This window comes from Nomascus leucogenys, chromosome 12 (genome assembly GCF_006542625.1).
Source record: "Nomascus leucogenys isolate Asia chromosome 12, Asia_NLE_v1, whole genome shotgun sequence".
Taxonomy (NCBI): Eukaryota; Metazoa; Chordata; class Mammalia; order Primates; family Hylobatidae; genus Nomascus; species Nomascus leucogenys.
Window position 1 is genome coordinate 22149408 of NC_044392.1, and position 13546 is coordinate 22162953.

A 13546-nucleotide genomic window follows, 5' to 3' on the forward strand; every position below is an offset into this window, starting at 1 on the left:
AGCACAGGGATTCATAAAGCAAGTCCTGAGTGACCTACAAAGGGACTTAAACTCCCACACAATAATAATGGGAGATTTTAACACCCCACTGTCAACATTAGACAGATCAACGAGACAGAAAGTTAACAAGGATATCCAGGAATTGAACTCAGCTCTGCACAAAGTGGACCTAATAGACATCTACAGAACTCTCCACCCCAAATCAACAGAATATACATTTTTTCAGCACCACACCACACCTATTCCAAAATTGACCACATAGTTGGAAGTAAAGCTCTCCTCAGCAAATGTAAATGATCAGAAATTATAACAAACTGTCTCTCAGACCACAGTGCAATCAAACTAGAACTCAGGATTAAGAAACTCACTCAAAACCGCTCAACTACATGGAAACTGAACAACCTGCTCCTGAATGACTATTGGGTACATAATGAAATGAAGGCAGAAATAAAGATGTTCTTTGAAACCAACTAGAACAAAGACATAACATACCAGAATCTCTGGGACACATTCAAAGCAGTGTGTAGAGGGAAATTTATAGCACTAAATGCCCACAAGAGAAAGCAGGAAAGATCCAAAACTGACACCCTAACATCACAATTAAAAGAACTAGAAAAGCAAGAGCAAACACATTCGAAAGCTAGTAGAAGGCTAGAAATAACTAAAATCAGAGCAGAACTGAAGGAAATAAAGACACAAAAAACCCTTCAAAAAATTAATGTATCTAGGAGCTGCTTTTTTGAAAAGATCAACAGAATTGACTGACTGCTAGCAAGACTAATAAAGAAGAAAAGAGAGAAGAATCAAATAGATGCAATAAAAAATGATAAAGGGGATATCACCACTGATCCCACAGAAATACAATCTACCATCAGAGAATACTGCAAACACCTCTATGCAAATAAACTAGAAAATCTAGAAGAAATGGATAAATTCCTCGACAAATACACCCTCCCAAGACTAAACCAGGAAGAAGTTGAATCTCTGAATAGACCAATAACAGGCTCTGAAATTGTGGCAATAATCAATAGCTTGCCAACCAAAAAGAGTCCAGGACCTGATGGATTCACAGCTGAATTCTACCACAGGTACAAGGAGGAACTGGTACCATTCCTTCTGAAACTATTCCAATTGATAGAAAAAGAGGGAATCCTCCCTAACACATTTTATGAGGCCAGCATCGTCCTGATACCAAAGCCTGGCAGAGACATAACCAAAAAAGAGAATTTCAGACCAATATCCTTGATGAACATTGATGCAAAAATCCTCAATAAAATACTGGCAAACCGAATCCAGCAGCACATCAAAAAGCTTATCCACCATGATCAAGTGGGCTTCATCCCTGGGATGCAAGGCTGGTTCAACATATGCAAATCAATAAATGTAATCCAGCATATAAACAGAACCAAAGACAAAAACCACATGATTATCTCAATAGATGCAGAAAAGGCCTTTGACAAAATTCAACAACTCTTCATGCTAAAAACTCTCAATAAATTAGGTATTGATGGGACGTATCTCAAAATAATAAGAGCTATCTATGACAAATCCACAGCCAATATCATACTGAATAGGCAAAAACTGGAAGCATTCCCTTTGAAAACTGGCACAAGACAGGGATGCCCTCTCTCACCACTCCTATTCAACATAGTTCTGGAAGTTCTGGCCAGGGCAATCAGGCAGGAGAAGGAAATAAAGGGTATTCAGTTAGGAAAAGAGGAAGTCAAATTGTCCCTGTTTGCAGATGACATGATTGTATATCTAAAAAATCCCATTGTCTCAGCCCAAAATCTCCTTAAGCTGATTAGCAACTTCAGCAAAGTCTCAGGATACAAAATCAATGTACAAAAATCACAAGCATTCTTGTACACCAATCACAGACAAACAGAGAGCCAAATCATGAGTGAACTCCCATTCACAATTGCTTCAAAGAGAATAAAATACCTAGGAATCCAACTTACAAGGGATGTGAAGGACCTCTTCAAGGAGAACTACAAACCACTGCTCAACGAAATAAAAGAGGATACAAACAAATGGAAGAACATTCCATGCTCATGGGTTGGAAGAATCAATGCCATCCCCATCAAGCTACCAATGACTTTCTTCACAGAATTGGAAAAAACTACTTTAAAGTTCATATGGAACCAAAAAAGAGCCCGCATTGCCAAGTCAATCTTAAGCCAAAAGAACAAAGCTGGAGGCATCACGCTACCTGACTTCAAACTATACTACAAGGCTACAGTAACCAAAACAGCATGGTACTGGTACCACAACAGAGACATAGATCAATGGAACAGAACAGAGCCCTCAGAAATAATGCCACATATCTACAACTATCTGATCTTTGACAAACCTGACAAAAACAAGAAATGGGGAAAGGATTCCCTATTTAATAAATGGTGCTGGGAAAACTGGCTAGCCATATGTAGAAAGCTGAAACTGGATCCCTTCCTTACATCTTATACAAAAATTAATTCAAGATGGATTAAAGACTTAAATGTTACACCTAAAACCATTAAAACCTTACAAGAAAACCTAGGCAATACCATTCAGGACATAGGCATGGGCAAGGACTTCATGTCTAAAACACCAAAAGCAATGGCAACAAAAGCCAAAATTGATGAATGGGATCTAATTAAACTAAAGAGCTTCTGCACAGCAAAAGAAACTACCATCAGAGTGAACAGGCAACCTACAGAATGGGAGAAAATTTTTGCAACCTACTCATCTGACAAAGGGCTAATATCCAGAATCTACAATGAACTCAAACAAATTTACAAGAAAAAAACAAACAACCCCATCAAAAAGTGGGCAAAGGACATGAACAGACACTTCTCAAAAGAAGACATTTATGCAGCCAAAAAACACATGAAAAAATGCTCATCATCACTGGCCATCAGAGAAATGCAAATCAAAACCACAGTGAGATACCATCTCACACCAGTTAGAATGGCCATCATGAAAAAGTCAGGAAACAACAGGTGCTGGAGAGGATGTGGAGAAATAGGAACACTTTTACACTGTTGGTGGGACTGTAAACTAGTTCAACCATTGTGGAAGTCAGTGTGGCGATTCCTCAGGGATCTAGAACTAGAAATACCATTTGACCCAGCCATCCCATTACTGGGTATATACCCAAAGGACTATAAATCATGCTGCTATAAAGACACATGCACATGTATGTTTATTGCGGCACTATTCACAATAGCAAAGAGTTGGAACCAACCCAAATGTCCAACAACGATAGACTGGATTAAGAAAATGTGGCACATGTACACCATAGAATACTATGCAGCCATAAAAAATGATGAGTTCATGTCCTTTGTAGGGACATGGATGAAACTGGAAAACATCATTCTCAGTAAACTATCGCAAGGACAAAAAACCAAACACCGCATGTTCTCACTCATAGGTGGGAATTGAACAATGAGAACTCATGGACACAGGAAGGGGAACATCACACTCCGGGGACTGTTGTGGGGTGGGGGGAGGGTGGAGGGACAGCATTAGGAGATACACCTAATGCTAAATGATGAGTTAATGGGTGCAGCAAAACAACATGGCACGTGGATACATATGTAACAAACCTGCACATTGTGCACATGTACCCTAAAACCTAAAGTATAATTTAAAAAAAAAAAAGGAGTACTATTAAGAATGATGTATTATTTAGGAATCAGGTAAATAAATTTTATAGCGCATTCAAAAAAAAAATAATAAGCACACAGACCAATGGAACAGAATAGAGAACCCAGAAATAAACCCAAATACTTACAGCCAACTGATCTTTGACAAATCAAACAAAAATATAAAGTGGGGAAAGGACACCCTTTTAAACAAATGGTGCTGGGATAATTGGCTAGCCACATGTAGGAGAATGAAACTGGATCCTCATCTCTCACCTTACACAAAAATCAACTCAAGATGGATTAAGGACTTAAACCTAAGACCTGAAACTATAAAAATTCTAGAAGATAACATTGGAAAAACCCTTCTAGACATTGGCTTAGGCAAGGATTTCATGACCAAAAACCCATCAGTAAGAAAAAAAAACCAAGCAATCCCATCAAGAAGTGGGCTAAGGACATGAATAGACAATTCTCAAAAGAAGATATACAAATGGCCAACAAACATATGAAGAAATGCCGAACATCACTAATGATCAGGGAAACGCAAATCAAAACCACAATGAGATACTACCTTACTCCTGCAAGAATGGCCATCATCAAAATATCAAAAAACAGATGTTGGCATGGATGCAGTTAACAGGGAACAACTTCTATGCTGCTGGTGGGAATGTAAACTAGGATAGCGGCTATGGAAAACACTGTGGAGATTCCTTAAAGAACTAAAAGTAGGCCGGGTGCGGTGGCTTATGCCCGTAATCCCAGCACTTTGGGAGGCTGAGGCGGGTGGACTGCCTGAGCTCAGGAGTTCACGACCAGCCTGGACAACATGGTGAAACCCCATATCTACTAAAATACAAAAAATTACCTGGGCGTTGACAGCGTGTGCCTGTAGTCCCAGCTACTCGGGAGGCTGAGGCAGGAGAACTGCTTGAACCCAGGAGGTGGAGGTTGCAGTGAGCCAAGATTGTGCCACTGCACTCCAGCCTGGGCGACAGAGTGAGACTCCGTCTCAAAAGGAACTGAAAGTAGAACTACCAGTTGATCCAGCAATCCCACTACTGGGTATCTACCCAGAGGAAAAGAAATCATTATACGAAAAAGATACTTGCAGATGCATGTTTATAGCAGCAAAAATTGCAAGTGCAAAATCATGGAACCAACCCAAATGCCCATCAATCAACAAGTGAATAAATAAACTATGGTATATATATACAATGGAATACTACTCATACATAAAAAAGGAATGAATCAATGGCATTTGCTGTGACCTTGATGAGACTGGAGACTATTATTCTGAGTGAAGTAACTCAGGAATGGAAAACTAAACATCATGTTTTCACTGATATGTGGGAACTAAGCTATGAGGACGCCTAGGCATAAGAATGATACAAAGATTTTGGGGACATGAGGGGAAGGGTAGGAAGGGGGCGAGGGATAAAAGACTACAAATAGGGTGCAGTGTATACTGCTTGGGTGATGGGGGCACCAAAATATCACAAATTACCACTAAAGAATTTACTCATGTAACCAAATACCACCTGTACCCCAACCACCTGTGGAAAATAATAAAACAAACAAACAAACAAAAACCTGAAAAACGAAATAGCCAAAGCGTAAACCAACTGAACTAAAAGGTAAAATAGACAAATCTATAATTATGTTTGAAAATTTCAATACTCCTCCCTCAGTAGTTCATTAGAAAACAGTTAAGAAGAAATCAATGACATAACTGACATGACATTTATAGAATATTATACCCAAATATAGCAAAATATATATTCTTTTGAAGTGAATTATAAAACATTTACCCAGATAAACATATTCTGAGCCCTATAAGTTTCAATAAATATATAAGGAATGAAATCTCTGTTGTTGGACCACAATGAAATTCAAACAGAAACATCTCTGAAAAAAATCCCCAAATATTTGGATATTAAACAACACACTTCTAAATAATCCATGATACAAAGAAAAAAACCAAAAGGGAGATTAGTAAATTTTGACCTGAAAATGATTTTCCTATCAAATTTGAATTTCATATCAAAGTTTGGGAGATGTAGCTATAGCAATACTTAGAAGAAATTTTTAACCTTAAATGTTTACATTAAAAAGGGACCAAAATCAATGGCCAAACCTTAAGAGCAAAGAGGAAATTAACCCAAAGTAAACAGAAGTTACAAAACAATTAGAACAGAACTAAATGAAATAAAAAGTGGAAAAATAAAAAAAATTATCAAAACTAAAAACTTGTTCTCTGAAAAATACAGCCATGCATCTTTTAACAATGGGGATACATTCTGAGAAATGCATTATTAGGCGATTTCATTGTTGTACAAACATAGAATGTACGTCACACAGACCTAGATGGTATAACCTTACTACACACCTAGGATATATGGTATAGCTTATTGCTTCTAGGCTACAAACCTGTAGAGCATGTTACTGTACTGAATACTATAGGCAACTGTAACACAGTAGTATTTGTGTATCTAAACACAGAAGAGGTACAGTAAAAATACAGTATAAAAGATAAAATGGCACACCTGTATAAAGCACTTACCATAAATGGAGCTTGCAGGGTTGTACGTTGCTCTGGGTGAGTGGGTGGTGAATGTGTAGGCCTAGGACATTATTGTACACTACTGTAGACTTAATAAACATCATACACTTAGGCTACACTAAATTTATCTTGTCATGTGGTAAGGTGTTCAGGGACAATAATATGCATGGAGTTGTCATCACCTATGATAACAATGCCTTCCTTCTGGAATACTTCCTGAAGGAAATGCCTGAAGCTGTTTTACAATTAATTTTTTTAGTAAGGAGTGCACTCTAAAATAATGATACAAAGTACAATAAAAACACAAACCCATAACATGGTTGTTCATTGTCATTATCAACTATTATGTATTGTACATAACTGTGCTATATACATGACTGTCACCACAAGTATGTGTTGCATTGCACTATGTTGTTACAACAGCTAATCACCACCAGGTGGCAGGAATTTTCCAGTTCTATTATAATTTTGTAGAACTACTGTTGCACATGCAGTCTTGTTGACACAAGTGTCATTATGTGGTGCATGACTGTGTATAAGTGAATAAATCTTTAGCGAGACTGATATGTGTGTGGGAGAGAAAGAGCAACCATCACAGACCCTAAAGACCTTAAAATGTTATTGGGAGAACATTATGAACAACTTTATTTCAATAAATTTGACAACCTAGATGAAATGGACAGCACCTTGAAAGACAAGGTACCAAGGCTCATTTGATTAAAAAAAAAAAAAAAGAAAGCATAAAATCCAAAATAGCCCTATATCTGTTAAAGCAACTGCATCTGTTGTTTAAAACCTTTCTGCAAAGAAAGCTCCAGGCCCAATTTGGTTCACTGACAAATTCTATGAAATATTTAAGAAAAACAAATACCAATGCTACACAAACTCTTTCAGAATAAAGAGATGGAAGAAACTTCCCAACTCATTTCACATGAGGCCTGTATTAAAATGATTCCAAAACCAGATAAAAGCATTACAAGAAAACTACAGAATATATCTTATGAACATAAATGCAAAACCCTTAAAATATTAGCAAATTGAAGGTAGCAACATATAAAAAGGATACTATATGATGACCAAGAGGGATTCATCCAGAAATACAAGGTTGGCTGAATATAAAACCAAGAAAAGTAATTTTTAAAAAAGAAAAGTCCTATAATAATTTCAATGTATGGAGAAAGAATATGACAAAATTCAACATACATTCATGAAAAAAATTCTGAGAAACTAGGAATAGGAGGGAATTTCCTCAACCTGATAAAAGGCATCTAAAAAGCTATAGTTAATATCATAATTATGAAAGACTGAATATTTTCCCCATATAGTTAGGAACAAGTCAAGATTTTCCACTCTCACATTTATATAATATTATATAATACTAGAGAGCCTACACTGTGTGGTCAGGGTTGGAAGAAAGGCAGATAGATTGAAAAGGAGGAAGTAAAACTGTCTTTACTCTCAGATGGCATGATGGTCTATGCAGAAAATCCAAACTCTACAAAATAGGTGCTAGAATGATTTGAATTACAGAACTGAGTTTATCAAGTACCATGACTCAAGGTCACAGGATACAAGGTCAACATACCCCCCCCCCAAAAAAAAAAAACCAATTGATTTTCTATTAGCAATGATTAGAAATTTTAAATACCATTTATAATAGCTAAAAAATATGGAAGGTGTAAAGGATAAGTTTAACAAAATATATGCAAGCTTTATGCACTGAAAACTATAAAACATCGCTGAATGTAAATATCTAAATAAATGAAGATATACCATGCTTTTGAAGCAGCAGACTTGACATTGTTAAGATGTCATTTTCCCCCCAAACTTATCTAGAGATCCAATGTGATTCTAATAAAGATCACAATCTTATTTATTTCTGGCAGAAACTGACAAGTTGATTTGTATCAAATTAAATGTATCTGCAAATGCAAACCTAGAATATCCAAAGCACTTTTGAAAAATAACAAAGTTGCAAGACTTAACTACAGTCATGGGCTACATTATGACTTACGGTCCACAATAGACCACCTGTATGATGGTGGTCCCACAAGATTATAATACTGTATTTTTTCTGTATCTTTTCTATGTTTAGATACACAAATACCCCATTGTGTTACAACTGCCTACAGCATTCAGTGCAATAACATGCTATAATGGTTTGTAGCCTATGAGCAATAGGCTATACCATATAGCCTAGGTGTGTAGTAGGCTATATACCATCTAGGTTTGTGTAACTGCATTCTATGATGATCATACAATGATAAAATCACCTAACAACACACTTCTCAGATCATATCGCTGTCATTGACACATGACTATATATGACTAAGATAAAGCTACAGTAATAAAGATAGTACAGTATTGGCAAAAACAGAAATGTAGATAAATGGAACTGAACAGAGTCTCAAAATACAACTACACATGTGTCAGGTCAATAGATTCGATAGAGGTGCCAAAATAATAAGGAGTAACTGTCTATATGCAGAAAACTTTGATCCATGCCTGGTACCTTAGGCAAATCTGGCTTGAAATGGATAATATACCTAAATATAAGAACTGAAAACAAAACTTCAAGAAAAACGTAGGAGAAAAGTTTTGTAACTTCGATTAAAATCCATTAGATAGGCAAGAATAAAAGAAAAATATGGGCCAGGCGTGGTGACGCACATCTGTAATCCCAGCACTTTGGGAAGCCAAGGCAGGCAGATCCTGAGGTCAGGGGTTCGAGACCAGCCTGACCAACATGATGAAACCCTGTCTCTAATAAAAATACAAAAATTAGCCAGGTGTGGTGGCGGATGCCTGTAATCCCAGCTACTCACGAGGCTGAGGCAGGAGAATCACTTGAGCCCAAGAGGCGGAAGTTGCAGTGAGCCGAGATCGCACCATTGCACTCCAGCCTAGGTGACAAAGCAAGACTCCCCATCCAAAAAAAAAAGAAAGAAAAGAAAGAAAAATATGAATAAATTAGACTGTATCAAAATTAAAGACTTTTCCACAACAGACAAGATTAAGGAAATGAAGAAGCAAACATAGTCCAGGAGAAAATATTTACAAAACACGCCTCTGATAAGGACTTACATCTAGAATATGTAAATTTTTCCAATTCAATACAATGACAACACAGTTTTATAAAATGGGCAAAATATTTGAATAGTCACTTCAAAAAGGATATACAAATGGCAAACACGCATTTGAAAAGATGCTCAACATTATCATTAGATTATTATGATCCAACTTAAAACCATGAGATAGCACTACACACCCACTCAAATGGCTAATATTTTTAAAACTGACAATCCCAAATGTTAACAAAGATGTGTAACAACTACAACTCTCATACATATCTCATGGGAAAGGAAAGTCACACAGTCACTTTGGAAAACAGTGGTAATTTCTTATCAACATACACTTACTATATGATGCAGTAATCCAACCCCTAGGTATTTACACAAGAGAAATGAACTATGGCCACACAAGATGTATGCAAATATTGACAGTGGCTTTATAAGCAAAGAACCAAAGAGGAAATAACCCAAATGTCATCTAATGGGGAAGGGATAACAAATTTAGGTGTATCTGTAAAATGGACTAATACTAAACAAGAAAAAGGAACAAATTACTGATATATACATCTTGGATGAACCTCAGAAGTATTCTACTAAGTTAAAGAAACCAAACACAAAAGATTAGATATTGTTTGATTCCATTTATATGAAATTCCTGGAAAGCCAAAATCATAGAAAGCGGTGGTTGTCTGTGGCTGCAGTTGGGGAAAGAAACTACAAAGTGGCATGAAGGAGCTTTTTTGGGGATGATGGAAATGTTATTTTTTATTTTGATGGTGATTATATAATCATATATTAATCAAAACTCAAACTGTACACTTAAAATGAGTAAATTTTACATGTAAATTGTTACTAAAGCTAATTTTAGTAGAAATCAGGCATTTTCATGTTTTGAACTTAATTTCCACGTGCTCGTTCTGAGCTCTAACTTAAGTTGTTAACATGATGATTTAGGCAGGCATTTATTGGTTATATTCTAATAGTTTTTATTCAAAGTCCTTCAGCATTACAGTCACAGAAAAATACCAGGATTATTATGCTCAGGGACAGCCATTCAGAAGATATTCGTGAGGTGAATTGCAAATATGCTTCTGTAACTTTGGTGAGGAACTGGAACTAGAGATACAGATTTGGGAGTTGGGAGTCATTTGCAGAAAATAGTGGAAACTGTGGAGTTGATAAAATTGTACTCTTCTTTCACTCCACTTCTCACTTCTTACTGATCTACAGAACCATAGGAAATGCTTAGTCAAATTTGAAATAAGCGAATGACTTCAGCTTTTAAAAGGTCAACTTTTCCATTATATCTCCAAATTCTTATCTCTCACCTGGTTTAATTTTTCAGTGTGATTCAGCCTTGAAGTCTCCACTACATTTAACTTGGAAGTCTTTCCCATGCTCATCATTTGCTTCGGTGGTTCCATGTTTGAAGTGGGTTGTGAAAAGCATGCCTTTGCTACCGGAAAGCCTGTGGAGTATGACCCTTGTTTCATTCTAAATGGCTGGGTAAAAATTTTACCTTTTGTGAGTAATGGAAGAAGAGAGAAAAATTGTCACTAGCAACTTCTATTTCATTTTCTGGTGGCTACATATAGAGGCTACTGTGAGCTAAGTGCCTTCAACTTAGAAGTAAAAATTAAGAAAAGAAAGCTTACATTTTTATATCAAGCCAAAACTTACATATAGTGTAAGTTATTAGTCATCCATAGCGGAAGACAGAGACCATAAGTGTTACCAAAAAGGTTGGGGCTATCTAAAAGTCCACTTAAGGTCACCTGAATATAATTGCAGAGAGGTAGGATTCAATATGTAAAAAGCTGTATCCCATTTAGGAGACAAAAAAGTCTCCAAGGAGCCTGCTTAGCACTATGCTTTTCAAACTGGATAACCACTAGTAGTACCACAGTTCTGGGAGGATGAAAAGCTACAGAATAAAATATAAATTCTTCAAGATTTGTAGGGAGAGGGAATACCACTGGAGAGGTGTATTCTGTTGTATGACATGAAAGATACAACACCAGACTTCACCACAGCCTAGCTCTTTCTTTACCCTAAGGTCAAGTTCACCAAAACAAACAAACAAACAAAACAAACAAACAAACAAACACACACAAAAAAACAAACCACCAGTTGACTTCAAGATATCCTGATGATAGAAGTAGGAACCATGGATGGAGAACATGAACAAAATCACTGGAAAGGAATATTCACCCCCCACTATTCAATAAATTGGTAAAGTGCTTTCTACAACTCAATCTCTTGCAAGTTTAATAGTATGAGTCAGTCTTCCCAAGTTTTAGGACTTCAAGAATACTGATAAAGTTGAGGGCTAGACTTGAAACACTTAGTGGCCTCCAGAGCCTTCCCTATCCAAGTATATCCTCATATCCTCAAACTACATCACCCACCAGTGTAAATATTGGTTTATAAACTTGTGACACATCCTCATGGTTCAACCACGTTAATCTAAATGCAGACCTTGGAGAAAAAGAAAATCACTGAAATAAGCATAGAATTCTCCCAAGTAGGCTCCGCCTATGCTCAGTGTATAAACTGTACATTGTCAAGGGAGATACTATCCAGATGGTCACATCGGTCTCTTGAGCCTTTAACAGACACAGCATTTGGGCAGAAACTCACTGGATGGGCAGCAATAACAGTTGGGTATCTAACTCTAGCTGTACCACTTTTCCAGCCGTGTGACTTTGGAAAAGCCACTTAATTTTCCTTAGCTTTGATCTCCTTATCTATAAGACACGGTTACTTACCCTACCTAGTATGGTAATGAGAATGCAAGGTAAAATGCTATACAGATAAGGTGGTTATTATTACAGCACAAAAGTTACCAAAGTGTCTCCTAGGATAAGCCCCAGTGATAGCAAAGATTAGAAGGGTTAAGGCTAAGAATTTAAGTATTTTAACTTTTCATTTTCTGTACAGCTTATTTATATGAACACATTCATGTAAAGTTCATTTACAGTGTTCTAGAGAGAGCTGATCTTGTAGTTTTAAAAATAATAATAGCTACCACTTATTATCAGCTTACTAAATGCCAGAGACTTTACAGAACTCACCTCATGTAAGGTTCTCAACACAACCCCGGGAGGCAAATACTGTTATTTCTATTTTAAAGATGAGGAAACTACGGCTTAAGTAGATTGAATAGTTCGCCCGAGACCACTCAGCTAGCAAGTAGTAGAGCCAGGCTTCAACTCTAACAAACTCATGGACCTTAGCGATTACACACCCCTCTCTGTGCCAGGACTGCTCCAACATTTGCTCACATGCGTACCTGCTGGACATCCTCTCGGCTTTTCCTCTGTTACACTCTTCTTTAGCATCAACAAAGAACCTGCTCTGGTCTGCTCTACAGAAATGACATCTGAAGCCGCATTAAGCACTTCAAACATAGAGAGAAATCCATATTGCATGTATTGGAATGATCGTCCAAATCTTTTGGCAAATGCCTTTTCAAAATCAGAAAGGAGAACAGGAGATAACGCCAACAGGTCCTTCAACTCACTCTTCACAACAGCTGGAAGAACAGGGGCAACCCTTCCACGGTAAGGTACTCGCTGATAAGATCTTGGTCCAGAATAAATACTAGGTCTTCCCTTATGCATGGAGTTTCGAACCTTATGGCTGCTCCTCTGTTTTGCAACTAAGCTTGCTATTCCTTTGGTAGATTCATCTGGAATGGCTGAGACGTGAAAAAAAGAAATCATATTTAGGAGGAAAACTTACTCTCTTCTTTATCCTTAGTATCTGTGTTTATACAGTTTTTAACTCTCCAAGGAGCTGTTTATCCAGGCAGCACGATAAACAGTAACTCTTGGTTCCTCAATTTCTTGCATTTTGGGCAACAGCTTGCTAGCTCTTCTGCCAGCTGAAGAAAAGATAACTCAATGTATTATCGTTACAACTAATTGACCCCTGATAGATTTGAAACTCTTGGGATGAACTGCAAACTTCCCTACAATAGTTTTTTCTTGTGCTTCACCAAATTTAAAACATGTTTTTATAATTAAAAGTTCTTTTTTTGTTTCTCCCGACTTAAGGTGCAATAACCTGAAATCATATGTAAAAATGTAGTTTTTGTGAGTGCACGATTGTCTGGGGGAACGATTTGTTAATTTTGCAGAGGTTCTAATTTTGCCCACAACCTCAAAAGCACCTATGAGTCTCCCTCCCCCACCAAATTAAAATCCACTGGCTGGGATGCATAGTAACTGCAGAACTAGAATAATTATTTACTAAGCAATTGTTTTTATTACAAAGTTTATAGA

The 13546-nt window shown here is 37.0% G+C and overlaps 1 protein-coding gene across 3 annotated transcripts in view; it reads right to left on the bottom strand.

The window, feature by feature from the left end:
- Positions 1-13546, bottom strand: part of TDRD5 (tudor domain containing 5) — a 108279-nt gene that overhangs the window by 93479 nt on the left and 1254 nt on the right. For all 3 annotated transcript variants that reach the window (XM_003258959.1, XM_030823187.1, XM_003258957.4), the window contains exons 3-4: positions 12553-12960; positions 10589-10779 (exon numbers count right to left, since the gene is read on the bottom strand). In XM_003258959.1, the coding sequence (XP_003259007.1) occupies positions 10589-10779; positions 12553-12960 (599 nt within the window). The remainder of the gene's footprint in view (positions 1-10588; positions 10780-12552; positions 12961-13546) is intronic.